Below are 21,527 nucleotides of genomic sequence, written 5' to 3' on the forward strand. Positions count from 1 at the left end.
CAAAGGTGACTCCCCAGATAGAATCATATGATTCTAGCCTAAAATTATTGTAGTTAGATATTCCTCAACAGCTAATGAAGAGAGGTATAAGACAGTAGGGTAAACCTCCATCTATCACTCAGTATACCTGACATTAAAAACAAAACTAATAAAAGCATAGTTTCTTAGGAGAAACTTGGCATCCTGGTGTTTTATGATAACTGAACTGAATTCGCTGGATAACTTCTAGGAAAACTGGACAGGAGGCCATGGCAGACAGAGTTGAGTACATGCTCAATAAATTTGCATCCACCTCCCTCCTTCTTAATAGAATCCTGGCTTTGTCCACTCTGCATGGAGTGGTCATGAGCTCCAAGGCAAGCTGACCTCTCCCAGCCTCAGGTGGTGAATCGTGGTTGGTCATGCTACCTCTATTTTTGCTCGGTGGTGGCATGTGATGTGCAATTCTGGTCAATGAGATATTAGGGAAAGTTTCCTGGGGAGTTTTTGGGAAAGTCTTCCTTACTTTTTAAAGGGAATTAAAAAAGAGTGTTAATCCCTATTTTTGCCTCTGGACATTGTCATTTGCATGTAATACCCAAAACTCTGGCAGCTGTCTTGGTTATATGAGTAGAACCAGCCTAAGAGGATACTCTGAAGATGGCAGAATTGGGTGGGGGTGGGGGGGAAGGTTGGCCCTGGGGTGATCTCTGAGATGCTAAATTAACCAAACTCAAGACTGCCATTTCTTAGAGCATCTCTTGCTATGTGACAAAAGACATTTTTTCTTAGAGCTTAAGCCACTTTTGGTTAGATTTTCTTTATTTGCTTCCCAAAGAATCCTAAATGATGGAGAGTTTGGTTTTGGTACCCCTCTATCCTTTTTCTGAGCCCTTGGCCCAAGCTTCCTTCTCTCTGTTCCTCTTCCCAAACATTTGCACATCTTTCACCAGTCTGCTGTCAGAAAATGATCTGATCAGTTCATTCACACTACACTACACCTGCCTGATAAGATAAAGTATTCTGTCTCCAAAGGGTATTTACATCATAGGCAGAAGGAAGAACTCTCTGGATTTAAAATTTCAGATCATAAAGCTTGAGCTTGTTTTGGGCCGGGGCCCCTTTTGAAATTATTATTTCTTAATTATTTCTGAAATTATTTTGTGTATGAGACTGCCTAGTGAAGAAGCCGGCTCTGGTTGAAAGTAGCAAAAGCCTGAAATATTTTCAATGGGAAAAACGCTTCTCCAGTACAAGCAGTGCTAGAGTAAGACTGCTCTGGTCTTTACTGTATCCCCAAGGGCCTGACGTGGGGCTGTGTAACATAGATGTTTCATGTCTACATCTGGAATGCCTTTCCATTCAGTTTTCAAAAGAAAGAATTATAATAGTGAAATTCCAAACCATCATTCTTACCCACGGGCACAAATACAACCTGATTCTTCAGGGTGATGACAGAAAGGCAATTCAGGTGTTTATCCTGTGGTTTGTGAGTGACCTGAATTTTCTAGAAGTAAGAGCTTCACCTACCATCACTTCCATGTCATCTTAGTATCCTCCCCACCAAATCTAATAACACCATGGACATTTTATTAATTATGTGAATTTTAAAAATCTGATGCATAAGTTTTGAGACACAGGCTGTGGAATTGGAATTGATCTAGCATCATGGAAATTGCTCTGCCCAGTTTAAGGAGGTCATGAGTAGGGGCCAAGGAAAGAGGGAAAATATCCCTATGAAATATTCCTCTACAACCCAGAACTACCTGCACTCATATTAGATATTGAATATATATTTCAGATTTGTACATGTTTCCCTCATTTCCTTCTCCTACAGTAATAGCTTGAGTTGGTTTGGATCTTCGTTTCAAAACTTAATTTTTCTCTTTCTTGACACCAGTGTAATTTTGATATGTTTTATTACATATTTCAAATCACTGCTAACATACAAATGAAATTAAATTTAAATGATCTTTACCTGGCTCTGCCATGGACCGAGGTTCTAAAAGAAAAAAAGAATTAAAAGATTCTGAGCATTTATTTTACTGAGAGGTGATATTTTCATCAGAAGCTTCCTGTAGAGTTTCATAGTTTCTTGCTTACTCATGAGTGATTTGACAAGGCTAATCTGTAAAAGTTAAGTAAAATGACTGAAGAACCAGTGACTATGACAGGAACAGGATAGTTGTCACAGAAGGGCAGCAAGAGCGCTGTTGACTAAATGAGGTGGCTGTACCTTGGGACACACCAGGATTCCACTTGAGACATAAACCTTAGGTGAGGAAAAGTTACTGAATTAGCTGGAACTCAGGAATGACTTATTTTTATTGTACCCATCCAGCCTACTTGGAAAAAAGTTTGTGAAGACTGAGAGATCCTTCTTGGCTCTAGGCTCTCACATCCTAATATAATGCGGAATATACCTCTTGCTCTAAGTTTTCTAATATTGAGTCCTAGGAATAGATGACAGGTTCCTCAGGTGCAGGTTCTTTATCTTAAAATTCTTTGGCATTCTTGAAAGTGCCCTCACGGGACTGAAAACAGGTGCTCAGTGAATGTTTATGGAATTGCAGGCACTCAGAAAGTAGTTGTTAAACTTAGTTATAATCTTCTACACTGATAGAACTATTTTTTTTCTCAACTTGAATGGTATTTGGAATATATTATTGTTGCTGATCTGCTATTAGACCTGATAAGTATTGGTTCATATTTCATACCAATCCAAGTACTACTATTTTGTGATAGGCAGAAACAAATTAACAAAAAAGCAAATAAATTTCAACTTCAGTTGTTAAGTTATAAAAATAAATAAATGTGTAATAAATAAATTTATAAAAATTAATTATCAGGAAAATAATCTGAAAGCATCAACTTACTTTTCTGTAAAATTCTAAAATCTGGGGAATCTTCTATCAAGGTCCCTTCTCTATACCACTCAACTTTAGGAGATGGAGCTCCTTTTACTCTGCATTCAAAGACAACCAGCTGACCCTCAGAGGCTGATAAATTCTGTAACATCTGTAATGAGAAGAATATTGTTAGAACCAAAAGTATACATTGTTGGAATCCACTTCCAGTGCTGAGTTTTAGAAAAAGATACCATTGTCTCCATATTTGGATTTTCTCCAAATCTTTTCCATTTCCAGCAGCTTCAGTTCTATGGATGTATTGAATCTATTTTTGAAGACAGAATTATCTGAGCCCATATGAAATTTTTTCCTCGCTGTCTTCTTCCTTTTCTTCTCTGCTGCAGTGCCAGACAAATTTATTGAATACTAGCCCAAAACATTTTGAGGTTGCAAAAATACTAATTTTTGGTAAAGTAATTCTGCTTCATTTAAGAAGATTCCCAAGTGGAATTTGGTTTTCAGAAATAATAACAATTTAAAAAATCTGCAGTGAGTATTCTAGTAGGTGTTTTCAGCATAAGAGTAATTTATTTTTTCCATACAAGAGTGTTCCATAAGGTGGAACATCTCTGTGGCCCAAGTAACTGACTGTTTTCTTGGCTTTGCCTTATCTCTATTCTGTAGTCCTGGAATTGACTTTTATTTTGCTGTTTTGTTTTCCTTATGTGTTCTTTACAGTATAGCCTCAGTGGTCTGTTGAGAGAGATAAACAATGACAGTCTCTGTAAAATCATAGTCACATGTGAAGTCTTAAGTCCTGGTAAAATATGTTGTAATTTTGTGAAGGCATTGTTAAATGCTCTTCCACACACACGCAAAAGTTTACAAAAACCACTTTCCATTGTAAGATATCAGTATGTTCTATAATAGACTCTATGAGAGAATGGAACTCACATTTTTCTTTCACTCATCATGATTTGTGAGCTTAAAGTCAGTCACATTGATTTGTGTAGTTGGTAGTTCAATTGATTATGAGATGCTCTTTTCGCATGTGTGTAGGCTTATTTTTGTTTTTTATTTTGGCCCAAAGATTATAAACATGGAAAGGTTATGATTAACTTCCTTTATAAGTACTGTTAGCAACAAGCCTGCATGGCTTTGTGTTATTACAGTTTGGGGATCTACATTTAGGAAATATTGGCTCTTGCTTCAGAGAAGGGGAAAGCCAATAGTTTTTTTGCTTTTGTCATTCACTCTTACAGATGTATCTTGTGCTTGTTTACAGTTCTTGTCTTAACAATTTACAGTATTTTGTGCATGGCCCTATCATGTTTATGGCATTTGTCTGAGGAATACAGGGGTGGGGATAACCACATGGCTTTAGTTATGGTAGACTTTTACCTCAGAAGGGTGTGTAAGTTGATATTGTGACAGCCAGGGGGCGCTATGGTTCAAAGTTAATGTTTTATCCTTTTTTTTTTTTTTTGCATTCCCAAATTTTTTGCTGAAGTAATTCAGAATGGGACTTGCACAGAGTGGTTTCTGAAGTAATAAGAAACTGTTTGATTAAAAACCTGTTTATTCTTTGTCTATACCAAAACAATAGCTTTCAGTAACAAGAATGGAATGTTCTCAGTAAGCAGGGAATATCAGTGACTCTTGGGTGTTCCCAGCAAACTGGTGAATATGCCCTCCACCCTGACATCTGAGCAAATTCTTTGCTAAAGTGGCAGTTTGGGGGCCTATTGAAAACTTTAATGGCAGTCAGACACCTCCCTGGGATTCATACATAATGGAGTTTTATTCCTTCTTGAGGCAAACAAATTAGAAAACCAAAGCAAACTTAAAAAAAAAAAAGTGGTGGTGGCCAAAGGGATTGAATAAATGAAATATTTATTTTTTTAATGGGTACATTTTTAAAATGGGTATAAGGGGAATGAGGTCAATCTATACATTCTGACATGGCTTGCAGTTCAGATATATGCGCCAATTCTCAGTCTTACACCAAGGTCCTGCTTGCAAAAGGACCTCTTGAGAGAATATGTTACTCACAGTTGAGATTAACATTAGTTGGTTGTAATTATTCGCTTGACATTGAAGGCTGAGACCTGTGTTGTATTTGAGAGTCCAGCCAAGATACCTGAGATACTACAGTTATAGAATATGCCTGCTAATTGTCTGTGACATGAGATGGAGGCATTCCAGTGCGACATATCATCAATACTCAGTAAAGGAGTTGCCAAGAGTCATCGTACAAGCCACTTAGAAAAGCTTGCTGAAAGTTATAGTTTGAAGAACAATGATAGTTGTTGTTGCTGAAAACTGTGCTTTCCTACAAAAGTCTCATGAGAAGAAACTGGCCCACGTCAGGTCCAAATCAGTTACACCATATGCACATGGTATAGATGGGGCCATAGTCAACATAGCAGTATGTCTTAGGCTGTTACTAATGGCACATTATATACAGACTTGATCATGCTCATCTAGACTTTCTTGAAGATGAATAAGACATGAAACATTCCCCAGCTAGCAAAGATTAAGTTAGTCTTAACTAGGAATTATGGATCTGAACTAAAATTACTAAAACTAAAACCTACAACCTCCTGAGGTAAACAGTATCCCAAGTGCAAATCTTTCTTGTCATGGTCATCACCATACTGATCACCCGGGAAGATATTCTTTGTAGGGTGACTTGACAACACAGAGTCTTGAGAAGCATGTCTTCCCTGGCCATTTGATATTGGATATTTTTCCCCCTCTATTCCTCCTAAAGACACCCTGAAGCCACAAAGCAATTAAAGTTAATAATTCCTTCTTAGCTAAAACAGAAGTTATTCACCACAGAATAAATATTACTATGTGCCTGCCTTGTACAAAGTACTATGCCAGGTGCTGTGTGAGTTGGAATAACACAGTTCTTGTTTAGTAGGTCTATACCCACAAATATAATGCAGGGACATCCTTGAGAAAAGGCATCTATCTCCCTTATTGGTTAAAAGATGTCAGCAACAAGGTTCATATTGTCATTTAATTCTTTTTTTAAAATCTGGTTATTATTTTTGCACCTTGGGAGATGCTGAAAGTGAATGTGTATAGTGCTTTAAGCTGGAGTTGGATCAGAGGAGTTTTTCCTGATTAAGAACTGTTCGATTGAAGACCTTTTTTACCCCTAGATTGTTCAGGGTGCCCAGTGCAACAGTTGAGTCAGAAAAGTCTCTGGAATTATCAGATTGGGAAGAGGGGTCCATGTAATCTTCAGAAATCTGAATCTGACCACCAGCTTGATTATTTCAGGGTTTCCTGCCTCTGCTATTATATAATGAAGTGCCTTTCTTCAAATTCTCACTTCCCCTGCCCCCTTGCACTCTTCAAATTACTGCTGAAGCAGCTGGAGCCAGGCCTGCTGCAGCCTTGAAAGCCCGCCAGAGCAGCTGCTGTTGGAGTGGGAGCAGTGATAGGAGTAAGATTCTAATTTGATCATCTACCTCCCTTCACACTCAAGAAGTGTGAGTACCATTCCCTCCACCCCTCCTAAACAGAGTGAGAGTGTTTTTGATACTGTATAGAGGATGGAGGGTAGTTTATCTCCATAAAATATTTTAAAACATAAAGTATCACCTATGAATAGAGTGGTGAACTAGCATATGGACCCCCAGGCTTCTCTCAAACTCTACCACTGTTTTGCTGGCCAACCCTCCTTTTCATTTTAACCTTCTTTAAAAGGAAGATAATACCAGTACTTCCCTATCACCAAAGGAAGTACAAGGAGTTAAATACAGCTCTGCTTTCTAATCATTGCTTTTTAAAAAAACGGCTTCTTGCCATTATTGGCAAAGAAATGTTTTGTTGGGCAATATGGAAAGTGATTCATAGGGACTGGAATGCCAGAAGTCCCTAAAGAGGTAAATGGACAGGAATAACCTGAACAAACATATGTCAATGATCAGTTATCATGGCTCATGCCACGTGATTACCATCATCAGTGGCTCTGACTCAGAAATTTTCTAATGACACTGGCAGTGACTTTGACCTCAATCCTGCCCTCACTCATGGAAACTAACGCAAGCACACCGTTGCTGATAAGTCCCTTTGGAATCTGAGCCACAGCCTATCCTGGTGCCCTGCGTCTGAACAACTCCGATCCCATTTATGGAGGCAGAAACACACTTCACTTCTCTGATGAGAAAGCCTCATCATAGTTTGGGTCTTTGTACTTAGGACTGTTTTCCCACCATGGATCTAATGTTTTTGGAGATTTATCTAACAAACAAAATATACTAATGACTAATTCATTTCCCCATTTTTGTTTATCAAAGGCATATATATATGTATGTGCACATCACAGCATCTAATTAGAAGGAAGTAATCAGTCACCACACAGAAGCAGCTAAACTTGTTGCTAACCAAGTCCACGAAAATTAAATGTGAAGAATAAGTGTTAAAGTTCTATTGGACTTTTTTGGAATAATAAAAATGGCTTTGGACCTATTATAACCTTTAGGGACTTCTATATAGATATTGGAGATAGCCTTCAAGGTGCTTGGGAGAGACAGAAAAGTTAACAGCTTTATCATTGTGCTAAATTGTGTACCAAGGTATGTGCCAGGCTATACAGATGCAGGCAAGACAGAGCACCCAAAAAGATCTGAAAGTGAGTAGAGGGATATGAGGATACCTCTCTGGTGTCTGGAGAAGAGAGGAGGAGACTTCAGTTGGGGACTGGATATAAATTATTCTGTGGTTTAGTTGCCTTTGAAGAGTCAGCACTGTCTGACAAAGAGTGTGACAAATGGGTAAGACAAAGTACCTGATTTCTGGGCACGTAAAGCTCTGTTTTAAGCCTAGGTGACTTAGCAGTGAACTAAGAGACAATTAGAGGTAGCTCTGTTAGCTATGTTACACACACACACACACACGCATACACGCATAAAGGTCCACTTATAACTCTTCATCAAAGTCTGTTATTCAAGTCAAAACATGTTGCTTTCCTACTTCGAGTCTTTGAAAATAGCAAAACTTAAATTCCAAAAGCAGGTTACAAGAAACAACAAACCTGAAAAATTGAGAGGCCATCTTGTTTCACATAAACATGTTCGCTGACCTGATACGGTTATGGATAAACATGTCTCACTGTAGACTCTGCTTGATTTTGGAAAACCATCTTGGTTGAGCTAATGGTGGAACTTCCCTAAAATGGATGTTTCTGTGGAAATTGTGGGTTTAGCTCTTCCTTTAGGATCTGTGCTCATCAGAAAAGACACCATTTTTGCCATTTTGTGCTAAACCACAATTTTTTAGCCCCAGGACTGATTGACAGTTTGGGCTGAATAATTCTTTGTTGCCAGCGGCTGTCATCCTTTGTATTGCAGGATGTTCAACAGTATCTCTGAATGCCAGCAGCATAACCCCTAGTTGTGACAATCAAAAATGTCTCCAGACATTGACAAATGTCCCTTGGTGGACAAAATTAACCCTGATTGAGAGCCATTGCTTTAAACTAAAGCACACTTCTGAGAGGCTAAAATCTCTTTGGGCTTAAGTTTGGTATTCATACAAAGGATAAACTGTAAATGCAGGCGTAGATTCCATCCATGTGGTCTTTATAACACCAAAACAAATCCAATGTGACTCAGTTTTTCCCCTTTGAATTTATTGTCTTGGGCATTATATAAACAAAATCTATATTATATAAGGGAAAGAACAATAGACAGGATTGGGAGAGCTTGTTTCTAGTCCTGATTCTGCCACTAACTAGTTCTGTGATGTTGGGTAAATTGCTTAATCTCTCTGGCCCTCCCTTGTTTTGTTTTTATTTGTAAATGACAGTACCTGAGGAAAATTTCCAGTTCCAAATACAAAGATTATGAAACTCAGAATCTGATGCCACCACAATAGTTGATACCATGGATTAGAAAAAGAAAGCTCTTTGTTCTCAAGTGAGGCTTTATGTTAAGCCTCCTAGGAGCATTTTACTCCATCTCCTTGGGCACCAAAGACATCTGGAGAAACCTTTGGAGTTGTAAGTGCCTAGAAATGTATCACCTGACCCCTCGGTGTGGCTGCTGTATTTGACAGCAGTTGGGTGGCCGTAGAGATCAATGTGGTGAGTGAGGATGGCATTTCCTTTGTCTGTTACACAAACTGTTATTAGAAATCTGGAACCTGAAGTGACATGGTAACAACTACCAAAAAACCCCGAAACCCTAAACTATACTTATAAAAGATCCAAGTCCTGAGATAAAGTCAGTAAATTTTGGACCCTACAACTTTGAGTATTGTGGTGTGTTTAATGCCATGACAAAAAGAAGTAACATTTTGATTACCTTTGTAAACACAGGAGCTGCAATGATAGGTTTTCCATCCAATCCTTGCAGATAGTTGGTAGGGCTCTGACTCTGTTAGAGAGGAACCAACAATAGACTGTCACTAGGATGATCAAATAGGTAGGTAGATAGATGATAGATAGATACAGCAAATCTACAGAATTCGGTGTATGAAATTTAGATTAGTTAACCAAAGACTGACATTTTCTAAGTCTATAAATCACAGACTTCACATTTTGTGCTGAACTGATTGTGTTTCTTTCTAGGTGATGGTGGCTGTAAATATGTGCTGCCCATCCCCACCCCCTCACACATAGAGCTATGTAATGAACCCTCACTTCCAGAAGAGGTTCCATAGACGCCCTGAGGCTCTACAGATCACAGTTTGAGAACTACTGAATTAGAACTAAAATGTGACCCCTCTGCATTGCTAAATGATTAGGTAAGTAATTCTCCTTAAATTTTTAAGAGGTTGTAGATCTTTATATATATATCAATATTTGTATTTAAGTATATCAATGACACATTACAAATATATTTAGATTAGTATGATTTTTGTATTTTTAAAGTATATGCATAATATATGTATATGTGTATATATATACATACATACATACATATATATATGCATAGAAGATGTCCAGAACTATCTGCTAGAAACTAACAGGAGGTACCTCCATCCAATGAGTTGGGGCAGAGGAGTAGAACCTTGATTAAAGTTTTTACTTAATATACTTTCTGTATTTTTAAAATGTTTTTACAGCAAGCATGTACTATTATCATTATTATTATCATCATCATCGTTAACTTGAAGGATGAGAGCCTTTGATGTTTTCTAAAAATTAATTTCATGGTTGCTCTATCTTAGAAAGTAAAAAAATTTTTATAGTTCCATGAAACTGAGTATCATGATACAGTGTCTTGGGCGAGTGTAAGAGCTGGCAGCTCATTGTATATGTAATCAATGCACTTCATGAAGCTGGAATATCAGAGACTAATTTGTAGGGTGTTTTTTCCTGTGAAATTTGTCTATTAAGTTAGAAAATATGTTCCCAAAGCCAGGGGAACCACTGATATCATACATCAGAAGTACAAAATGATTATCATGATTGTAGAAGCATGTTGCCCAAGAGCATTATGAAGCTGCAACAGAGGAGAACACGCTCATGCCATACAAGATAGTCATGGTCACAGTGCCTGCCTATCACTGTCCATAGCACTTGTGTTTTACTTTGACTCTTGTACCTGCTGGATGGTTGACACACTGGGATGGGCCACCACATGCTGGGCTTGGGGTGCTGCTGAAGGAATGGCTGCAGAAGTAGTGGGAGGGGATGACACCTCTTTTGGCTTCTGGATTCTGAGAAATGATTAAAATACACATTATAGAACAGACCTGTCATTGTCGTGAAAACTCTTTCAGCAAAGCTTTCAGCACTGCTTACAGAAATCTTTGTTCACTGATGTTGCACAAACATTTACTGAGGGTTTCTTTGCTACACACTTTGTTAGGCAATGTAAACATGAAAATAAAACCTCAGTTCTGTCCTTGAGTTCCCTGCATGTTTGCAGCTAATTGAGATTCAAGACAAGTGCTGTGACAGAGTATGTGCAAAAAATTTTTTGGGATTTGTTTTGTTGTTGCCCTCTGTATTTTTCCTCCTACCCTATTTCAAGTAAGGGGCCAGGCTTTATAAATCTTTGCTTCTGGGATTTTGGCACGGCGAAAAGCAGAAATAGCCTGAGTCAACAAGCTCTTCAGGTTTATGCAAATTAAACTAGAGAGATTGTTTGACAGGCAGGAGAACCAGGAAATACTCTTGAAAACGCTGCAGGAGGGAGTTTATTTTAGTTTTGTTTTGGAGAAGAGAGCGGTCCATGGGTCTTGCCAGAGAACCTGACAAGAGGGAGAACCTGACAAGAGGGAGAACCTGGGTCCATAGGCGATGGCAACCCTTTGGTTAAAGGCTTCCACTCTTGCTAAAGGTATCAGTATCCAAGCATGTCAGGAAGGGAAAAAGCGCTAGATTTGAAGGGACCTTGAAGTCTGGGACATGGGCCTCTTACCCTTAAACCTGTGAGGATAGATGACCCATGACAGGATGGGCTTCTCTTGTGTTAGATGTTACCTCCCCTGCCTCATCTCTAAAATGCGAAACTAATAATTCTCACCTCATAGGGTTTTTGTGAGGGTTAAATAAGATAATTCATGTAAGAGGCTTAGAGCAGTATTTAATATCAAGCTATATCTATATCTGTGTCTCTGTCTTTATGTTTGTATCCCAGGGATCTTTGCACAACTGTGGAGGGGAAAAGGGACACACAGTAATGACTGATGGAATTTTTTCCCCAGAGCTAGGGAGGATAGGTTCTCAGGGCAGAATTATGTGATGATGTAGAGGCTGTCAGTGTTCCTGAAGCATCTGTTTTCTTCTTCTACGTTAACAGAATCCCTGATTTCTTTACATGGCTGCTCCAAATAAAGACTGCATTTCCCATCTGTCATCTAAGCTAGCTGTGGCCAAATGACTATTTTCTGGTCATGGGATATGAAGGATAGTGATGTATGTGATTTAAGAGAGATGACCTTAAAAGGTGGGTAGGGCATGTCCTTTATCCCTCCAATTTTAGACTAAGAAGATGAAGTCACATCTTAGAATGAGATGAAGCAGAAAGCTGAAAGCAGACTGGAACCCAGTGGAATGTGGAGCTGTTTTACCAGCCAAATTCATATTTTTATGTAAATGAGAAAAATATTTGTCTTATTTAAGTTATTGTTATTTTGGTTCTCTGTTACACACACGTGGAGCTAAATCCTGACTACTACAAGTAGATTACAAATGAGCTATTTCTTTCTTATTTAAGTTTGTATATCAAATTCATATCCATTAGGTTTGCAATCTGTGTTATGAGAGTTCTGAGGAAGGAGTGATGAATGTGCAGTGGAGGAGGAGTTTAGTGTAGAACTTGACTCGGTTTTGAAGGATAAATAAGAGTTTGCCAGGTAGAAGAGATAGGGCACTCCTAGCAAAGCGAACAGCTTGAACAAAGGAATGAAAGTGAACCGCACATTGTTTGAGTGAGATGGCAGCAGTGCAGAGAGCCTGAGGTGGAATGAGGAGATGGAGAAGGAGAGGGCAGGAAAGCACGGTTGACACTCTATTGAATAAAGCTTTGTGTGCCATGTTAGGATTTTTTAAAATGTTGTTGTTGGTTTTGTGTTTGATTTTTATTTTCCCGTAAATAATGATTTTTTTTTAAGTCAGGGAAATAAGATTAGAATTATCTTTTAGAGAGTAACTGGTTGCAGTCTGGAAACTGGAAAAGAGAGAAAAAGGTTGGAGCATCTGTGAGGGGGAGACTGGTGTAAAGAGGTAGGAAAGAACTGAAGACATGAGGTTGATAAGGAAGCGAGTTAAAGAGAGAAATCGTTTACTCTGGTTATGAATTTTCATATGTGCACAGAAGATAAAGGCAGATTACCATTCTAAGGTAGGCATACCTAAAGGATTTTGAATAAGATGTTTTTTCTGCCATTAAAAGAGGTTGCCTCTGTAGGGGAGGGCAGGATATGCAAACACAGTTAACAGCGCTTTAGCCAGACTTCCAAATATTGCTATCTGTTTCAAGTAATCTCAAGGGATGGCTGTTGTGTCTGTTTCCAGTTCCCATGCCTTCTGTCCACAGCCTTCTCTGCCTGAAATACCTTTTCCCCTTGTTTGGGGATGTCTACCTACTGTTGTTTTAAGACTCAGCTCAAGGTCACTAACTCTGCTAAGCCTTTTCTGATCTCTCTTTCCCTTTTCAACCAATAAAGAGTCTTTGTGCCAAGTCCTTAACACCCTACACATGGTTATATCACAGTCTATTACACTTTATTACTCTCACTGTTTGTATGTATGCTATACATCTTTTGCTATATTTGCTATGCATATGTTTCCCTCTGCTAGGCTGTGGAAGGCAGGAAGCATCTGATTTTTCTTAGTACCCCGTGTGTCTAGTGAAGTGCCTGGTGTAGAGTAGGTGCTTAACCAATGGTTGTGGAAAGTAATAGTGGATAGATGTAACTTTTTCAGTACTCAATACAATTGTTTAGCAAAAAGATGTTATGACTTGCCCAGGTCACTCGTATATGTAATTTAGGATCACCAGATTGTGTGTTATTGTGGGTACTATTTTTAGTCAGAAAACATGAATTTTTTTGAAACACTGAGTTATTAGGATTTTACTCTGTAGATTGAAGTATGATATTTCTTGGGTGATATTTCATTTTTCAAATGTTGGGAATGTTAAAATTAATCTTTTAAGCAAGAGAAGCAAAAGACATAGTGTTTTTTGTCCAGCTCCACCCAATTTTTTTTTTTTTTTTGAGGTTGTGCCCTGGAGCCACCCTCTTCAAGTTCTCCTAAACAGTTAGCAACTCTGAGGATGCTAAGGCTGTAAGATAGAAAATTAGAATTACCGATTCATCTCGTCCTTATTAGGGTCCCCTTCTGAGTCAGAAGAAGAAACCCCTGGAAAAATAAAAACAAGACATGTAATTTTTAAGATAGTTTCTTAAACTGGTTTCTAGGCGCTTGAGGACCTATAGAATTTTAGACCTAGAAATAAATTCAGTGATTCCCTAAACTAACATCCAATTTACAGATAAGAAAATAGACCCCAAGTAGTTGAAGTATTTGCTCAGGCCACATGGCTAGTTAGTGACAGAGTTCAAATTAACTGGCCCAAATTCCAAATGCTCTTGTACATAAAACACCTGCTGATGCCTTTAGACTAACAGAGGAGACTTTATGGAAATTTGTGGTGTCCATAAATCCTCTTGCTCTTGGCCTACACACATTAAATAAAAGAAGGGATTACATTGGATTCCAAACATTGTAGGTGTAGGTGGATGCTCTTCCGCCCAGCCCTAATATTAACAAGTCACACTTCATCTTGGGAGTGGGGGTGTTTGGGGCTCTGTTGCCACAAATCTAAAAAAAAATCAGCAATCCAATCTCAGCACTGTTAGCAGAGTTTTGATCCCAGATTTACTTCTCAAGATAGTGAATTCCAGGAAGATATAACAGAGCTAAATCTGGAAGTATTTATTGTACCCCCAAAATTTGAGGATGAAAACATGTAACACACTTCTATTCATTCATTATTCATTATTATTATCATTATCCATACATCTATTCAATAAATGTTTATTAAATACCCACTGTGTACTTTGTACTACATAAGGTATTGGAGATATAAAGGAGACAGTTCCAGTCTTTATACCATAATAATACAATATTTAAGTGCTAAAAGCAAGGCATCCATAAAGTATTATAGATAATAAAAGTACTAAAGAATGGTTCACAGAAAAATCTCAAGAGGATGTGATAAATAGGAACAAAACCTTAGGTCAACATATAAGGTACATAATTTGATTTCTTCCCAAAATACGTTTGTTGCTGATATAAATGCCTTTCCAAGTCTCCCAAATGGTTGTCCTTCTTCTACCCTTGAAAACTGTGGTATATTTTCAGCCAAGAGCCAGAGTGACCTTGTTAAAAGCTAAGGCAGATCATGTCACATCTCTGCTTAGAATCCTCCAAAGCTTACCTTCTCTTTCAGAGTAAAAGCCAGGTGCTTGCAATGACCTACGAAGACCTACATGATCTGCTCACCTACCTCTTCCCACCTCTACCCCATCTTGAATTTCTGACCTCACCTGTTACTTTCTTCCTTGTTTGCTCCACATGGCCACATTGGCTCATCTCTGTACCGTAAGACAGGCACACTTCTACTTCAGGGCCACTGCACTTGCTGAATTCTCTGCCTAAAGTGTTTTCCCTTGAATATCTTGTGGCTCACTCCTTCACTTCCTTCAGTTCTTCATTTCAGTGTCACTGGGTGAGTGAGATCTTCACTGACCACCCTGTCTAGAATGTAGCCTATACACACACACACACACACACACACACACACACATACACATACACATGCATACACATACCTTCTATCCCTTTTTCTTGCTTTCTGCCTTTTTTATAGTGCTCATATATACTGTGAGACAATAGAAAACATATATTTTGGTCTCTGCCCCTGGTTCCTGGCACAGAGTTTCTAAAACTCTTATGATTTACTAAGTGATTGATAATTAGCATCTCTTGTTCAAATATTTGTCTTTGACCCTGTCCCTGACACTGGGCTCCTAAAATGCTAGTAAATTCCCAAGTGATGAGAACACTAAGAGCATCCTTTGTTCTAATGAGGTGACTCTGGACGGCTCCTGGGTAGGGGCTGGTCACTCAAAAGACCAAGCCATGACTAGAAGCTTGGAATTTTCAGCCCCACCTCCTCATACTCCAGAGAGGGGAGAAGGGCAACAAATGGAGTTAATAGTTGATCATGGCTGTGTGAGGACACTTCCATAAAATCACAATAGTGTGGGGATTTGAGAGCTTCTAGGTTGATGAACACAGCCACACTGGGGCGAGGGTGACACTCCCTAGCTCTGTGGGGACAGAACTCCTGTGCTCAGAACCCTCCCAGACCTCGCCCTATATATCTCTTCATCTGGTTGTTCATCTGTGTTATTACACCCTTTAGTAAACTGGTAAATGTAAATAAGTGTTTCCCTGAGTTCTGTGAGCAACTCTAGCAAATTAATTGAATTCAAGGAGGGGTTTGTGAGAACCTCCCAATTTGTAGCCAAGTCAGAAGTTGTGGGTAATCTGGGACCTATTACTTGTGATTGGCATCGGAAGTGGGGTGGGAGCAGTCTTGTAGGACTGAGCCCGTCACTTGTTGAATCTGACACTATCTCCTGGTAGATGGTCAGAACAGAGTTAAATTGTAGGACGCCAGACTGGTGTCATGGAGAATTGCTTGTTGGTGGTGTGAGAACCACTTCCCCTACCACACACACAGATTGAAATTGGTGATCGGAACCATTTCATGTACCTATCACATTATATATTTTATTTATTTACCTCATTTATTTTTTGTCTCTCCAATTATGATGCAAACTCCTTCTGTCCATAAACTTAGGAATTTTGCCTATTTGGTTCACTGCTATTATCCCCACTGAAGAGTAGGTGGAAGATAGGCCCTCAATAAATATTTATTTATTATAACTATATATCTTACTAGTAAGTGCTGTGCTCCAGGAGTATTTTGCTTTACCTTCTATGTAAATCTCAGCAGAAGTTGAATCTGTCCCATAGATGTTAGAAGCAAAGCAGGAATAGCGTCCTGTGTCCTCTTCAAAGGCTTCAGCAATGGTCAGTGAGTGCAGATTTCCTGCCTGGACAATATGAATGTCTGGGGAATTTTCAAGCTCCTTGCCTTCACAGTACCACCTACAGGGAAGAATATTGGCATGACTAAAATGTGAGAATTGATAACATAAATGGCTCCAGATGTTTCCTAAGAAGAAAATTGTGACAAATTTACAGTCAAAACATTAAACAAGCCAATATTATGGTGTAATTTCATTGTAACAATGAGAGGAGCTGACAGTATTTAAATCACAGTGATGCTTTATTCAGGAAATTAGAAAGCAGCTCCTATTGAGACTGGTATGACTGAGAGAAGATGGATGAGACAGCAAATACAGCCACGGAGAGCAGGGTTTTTTGCTGTGGAACTTGGCTTCTTCTAAACAGACTTACTGCTTTCTATAGTTTACGTTTAAGTAAGTGCTACTTTAGCTTGTTTGGAGATAATCTAAGGGATATTAAAGGTTTGTGAAGTTGAAGTTGAGCACTCATTCCCTACTATAAATTGCCTCGGACCTAGCTAAATGAAAATTATTTTATTCTGTTATTTGAGTCATCAGAGTAAAGGAGATGGGCCATGTTTTCCCAAGAGTGGCCCAAATCTGGCAAATAACTTAGATTAAGTATATTTTTATGGGTTATGTATTTTATTATAATCGTATATGGTTGACATTAGAAATTTTCATTACAATACAGTTTTTTTGCCAAAAGTTTACACAAAATAATGCCTAAAATAATGTTTTAAATGTGAAGGTGCATAATAAGAGAAAAAGACATTAAAATTAAATGAAAATATGATCTCTCATGTAACAGACTGGCAAGTCTCAAGTTTACCATTCTCATACATTGCTAGTGGGAATGTAAAATGGTACAACCCCTGTGAAAGGAATATGGCATTATCTGCCAAAATTACAGATGCATTTGTCCTTTGACCCAACAATCCCAGTTGTAGGAATCTATCACGTAGATAAACTTGCATAAATACAAAATGACAAAAGTACAGGTTACTCATTCAAAGAGCAGAAGATTTAAAATAACCCAGTGTCCATCACTAGGAGACTGATGGAATAAACTGTGGTACAGCCACATAATAGAGCACTATGCAGTGCTGAAAAGCATGTGAAAGATCACTATGTACTAATATGGAAAGAACCCCAAGATATATAGTTAAAATTTTAACAATAAGGCACAAAATAGTGCTTGTAGATTGTTAGCTTTTGTATCAGAAATGTGGGTTCTATGGGTTGAATTTCCTCCTCTCCAAAAGATATGTGGAAGTCCTAACCTCCACCCAGCACTTGGGAATATGACCTTATTTGGAAATAGGGTCTTTGCAGATATAATCAAGTTGTGATGAAGTTGTTAGGGAGGGCCCTAGTCCAATATGAATGAGGTTCCTTAAGAAAAGTAAAACCTTATGTGAAGACACAGACACACAGGGAAAATGGCATGATAACACAGGCAGAGATTGGAGAGATGCAGCTGCAAGCCAAGGAGGGCCAAGGACTGACAGCCACCACTGGAAGCCGGAAGACACAAGGAAGGAGTTTACCCAGCATCTCAGAGGGAGCACAACCCTGCTGACACGTTGGTTCTGGACACCCAGACTCCAGAACTGTGAGACAGTATATTTCTGTTATAAGCCATCCAGTTTATGGTACTTTGTAATAGTAGCCCTAGGAAACTAACACAGAGGGTGAGAAACAAGATATAGTCATGTCTGCATAAAGAAAACTGGACAGAATGAAATGAAAATCAAAGTGGCTACCTATTGGGGTGAGGGGAAATAAGATGGAAGAAGACAGGTAGAAAAGAGATGCCTCAGTGTACCCCTTTTTATAATTGTTTTCATTTTTTTAAAGTAATAATTGTTAATCAACATCATAATAGAAAGTAATTAGGTGGGGAGTTGTTACCATTATACAATGTCAAAAATTAAGGAGTCCTGGCAATTGCTAATCTTTCTTATAATTTCAGATCTAACCACTCTGTGTTTTAACCCCTCCCTCCCACCATTTATAAAGCAACATTCTAAAGCACATTTAAGAATGCTCACCTATTCAACAACTTCCGAAGAGTCAGGCTTTTGTCTGCTGTTCCATAAATATGTCATATTCACCCCTACATTCAAACCTCTGCTCATGTGAGATTCTCTGAGATTCTCTTCCTTGCCTTTCAGCTACTGCAAATACAACTCATCCATCAGTTTGGCTCAGATACCACCTCCTACATGAAGCACCTTTTACCGTCAATTCTCAACGATTGTTACTTTACTTTTTTTTTTTTTTAACCTATATTATGTCATGCAAGGCTTGATTATACACTGTATTTTATTAGTCTCTATTTGGGGAATCTGTCTTGTCTTACCAATTTCACTAAATTGTAAGTTCTTTGAAGATGGGGATGGTGCCTTACAAGCTCGTGCAGCATCCACACTGCCTAGTACAGTTCTCTTATATTCTCTCTTCCACATACTCCTCTGCATCTTATCTCATCCCATAGTTTCAGTTATCACCTCTGTTTGGGCTAACATCCAAACCTGCTGTTCTGCTCTGACTTCTGGATCCCTTCTCCCATCATTCTCCCTTCACTATGTTCCAACCACATTGGTCTTTTTTTCTATTCTGTGAACACATTAAGCTATTCTCTATATTAGGATTCTTGTACTTCCTGACATCTCATCCCCCAGTCTTTATAAAAATAGGCCCTTCTCATCAGTCAGGCCTAGCTCAAATGTCACCTCCTCAGAGAGGCCATCCCTGGTCCTCTTCCTAATGTAACTTCTTTATGCTCAGACACTATCACCTTATCCTCTTGTTCTCTTCACAGCATTTGTTATTATCTGAAATTATTTTATGTACTTGCTTACTTTGTTATTGTTTGTTCCCCATACTGTATTGTAAAGTCCATTAGAGGATCTTATCAATCTTACCAATATAATCCCACACCTACAACAGCACCCTGGCACATAGTAGGTACTCAGAAAATGTGTTGGATTTGTTGAAAGACCAAATGATGCAAAGAATTAGTAAATATTTTGTAAGTATTTCATTATTTGCTTCATCAAATTCTAAGCCAGTGTTTGATCTGTTATGGCAGCAGCAGTACATACAGCTGCTGAAATGGGTTCATAAATCTCCCAAAGCATAAATCTCAACAAGACCCCCAAGATCTGTATCAACAAACACTCAGAGCATGTGTGGTTCCAACTACAAATACTGAGCATCCAGTCAAGCATGACATATTGAACACAAGTGTTTATCTTTGCTCTCCTCCTGAAATGACCCTAGAATGAGAATAAAGGAAGGTTATAAAGGTATATAAGCACAAGGACCAAAAGAATGGGAAGGGGGACCTGAGACCTCAAATACTTTTGGAAGGTGGAAAGTAGAAGGAGAAGCCAGGAGAGCTGAAAAATCTGAAAATCAAATGCCTACTTGGGGATGTCAGTGAGAGAAGGCAATTTGTGCAGCTGAACTCCAGCGAGTTTCAGGATTTGGAGATACATGTTTGGTGGTATGGAAACTAACAATGGGGGAGGAGATACAGAACTTCAGGTTTAGAAAATGAGCATTTAGATTCCCATAGCAGGTCCTATCCTCCCTTCTGAGCAGTTAGGAGATGCCCCAGGATGAAGGCTGATTTGCTGGTTGTATGAGCAGTTGCTTCATATGGGAGCAAGAGGAAGAAGGTCTTGAGGGATTTCTCCAGGGAAAAACAAAGGGGCCTGATAGTTTGACTGCACGGAACAGAATATTTAGGAGATGTTTTACAAATGTATTGGAGCCCTGAGATGAATTTATGATAGGACCACAGAACCAAGCACAAAAACAAACAAAAAGACAGTCATCAACTCCAGGTGAAAATAAACAATTGTACAAGCAAGGCAACAGTCATTTTTCCCTACTAGGCTTGGCAGTAAATAATATGTACATAGCAGCAATAATTTAAACATTACATTTTTTTAAGCAACAGTGTGATATGACTATACTGAGGCAATGAAGGGACAACAGAGGTGCTAGTTTAACCAAGGGTTGCTAAACCACCATCTTCTGGAACAGGAAGTCAATAGAAAATAGCTAACATTAGCATACCACCAATAGTGGATTAAGCATATTCCAGCAGTTCTCTTCACTTTCTGTAAAGACAAAACTTTTCATATAATAGTAAGATATTATTTGCCTTTTCACTGTGTTAACATTTGCACTGATGGTGCAAAAGCCACAGTGGGTAAAATTGCTAGTGCTTTTGCAGCATAAAACTGACTGGTGGTCATTGTGTTCTTCACCACCACACTAGCAGTTAAAAAAAAAGTCAGGGTCATTTAAAAAGGTCCTTGATGAACCAGTAACAGTTGTTACTTTTATTAAATCTCAGCCTTGAGTTCATGTCTTTTTTTAAACATTCTGGGTTAGTGAAATGGGAAGTAGCATAAAGCATTTCTACTGAATATGGAGGAGCAGTTGTGTGATTTTTTTTTAGGTTGAGCTAGCCACTTAATGCATGAAATCTTAACTTAATGAACAAATTATGGTTATTCAGATTTATATATTCAGCAGACGTTTTCTCAAACATGAAGGAGGTAAGCCTGTTGTTTCAAGTAAAAATAACTGGTAACGTTTGTCGCCAATGAAAAAATTCGAGCTTTCAAGGAAAAATTAGTTTGGGAAAACTTGTGGATCCCATAGTGAGGTTAGGGCTTCCCAATACTTAAAGAGATATTTTTGATGAAATCAACAATATTAACAAATACGATTTTTAAAATGTTATGTAGTAAAATGTGTCAACATTTGGAGGATCTGTATTACTTATTTTCCAGGTGACTGATACGTGATGCTATCCATTCAAAGTTCAAGACAAAGGATTTTATTATAGCAGGGTACAGCAGTTCATTGGTATGGTCTCAGATTTCACATTGCAACTAACCTTTAAGAAACTACTGCTAGCTGAATTTTGATGTAGTATCAGATAAGAATAGCCACATTATTTGAAAAGGCTATTAAAATATTCCTCCTGTTTCCAACTATGTATCTGTGTAATGTCAGATTTTTAAAATTTACTCCAACCCAAACAACATATCACAACAAACCAAATGCAGAAGCAGATATGAGAATCCAGTT

At 38.4% G+C, this 21,527-nt stretch overlaps 1 protein-coding gene across 4 annotated transcripts in view; it reads right to left on the reverse strand.

Moving 5' to 3' along the window:
• Positions 1 to 21,527, reverse strand: part of MYPN (myopalladin) — a 73,427-nt gene that overhangs the window by 30,009 nt on the left and 21,891 nt on the right. For all 4 annotated transcript variants that reach the window (XM_031461205.2, XM_031461200.2, XM_010985799.3 and 1 more), the window contains 6 exons: positions 16,313 to 16,488; positions 13,614 to 13,665; positions 10,397 to 10,511; positions 9,152 to 9,223; positions 2,856 to 2,997; positions 1,958 to 1,981 (listed from right to left, as the gene is read on the reverse strand). In XM_031461205.2, coding sequence (XP_031317065.1) covers positions 1,958 to 1,981; positions 2,856 to 2,997; positions 9,152 to 9,223; positions 10,397 to 10,511; positions 13,614 to 13,665; positions 16,313 to 16,488 — 581 coding nt within the window. The remainder of the gene's footprint in view (positions 1 to 1,957; positions 1,982 to 2,855; positions 2,998 to 9,151; positions 9,224 to 10,396; positions 10,512 to 13,613; positions 13,666 to 16,312; positions 16,489 to 21,527) is intronic.

The sequence above is a fragment of the Camelus dromedarius genome, chromosome 8, assembly GCF_036321535.1.
Source record: "Camelus dromedarius isolate mCamDro1 chromosome 8, mCamDro1.pat, whole genome shotgun sequence".
Classification (NCBI taxonomy): Eukaryota; Metazoa; Chordata; class Mammalia; order Artiodactyla; family Camelidae; genus Camelus; species Camelus dromedarius.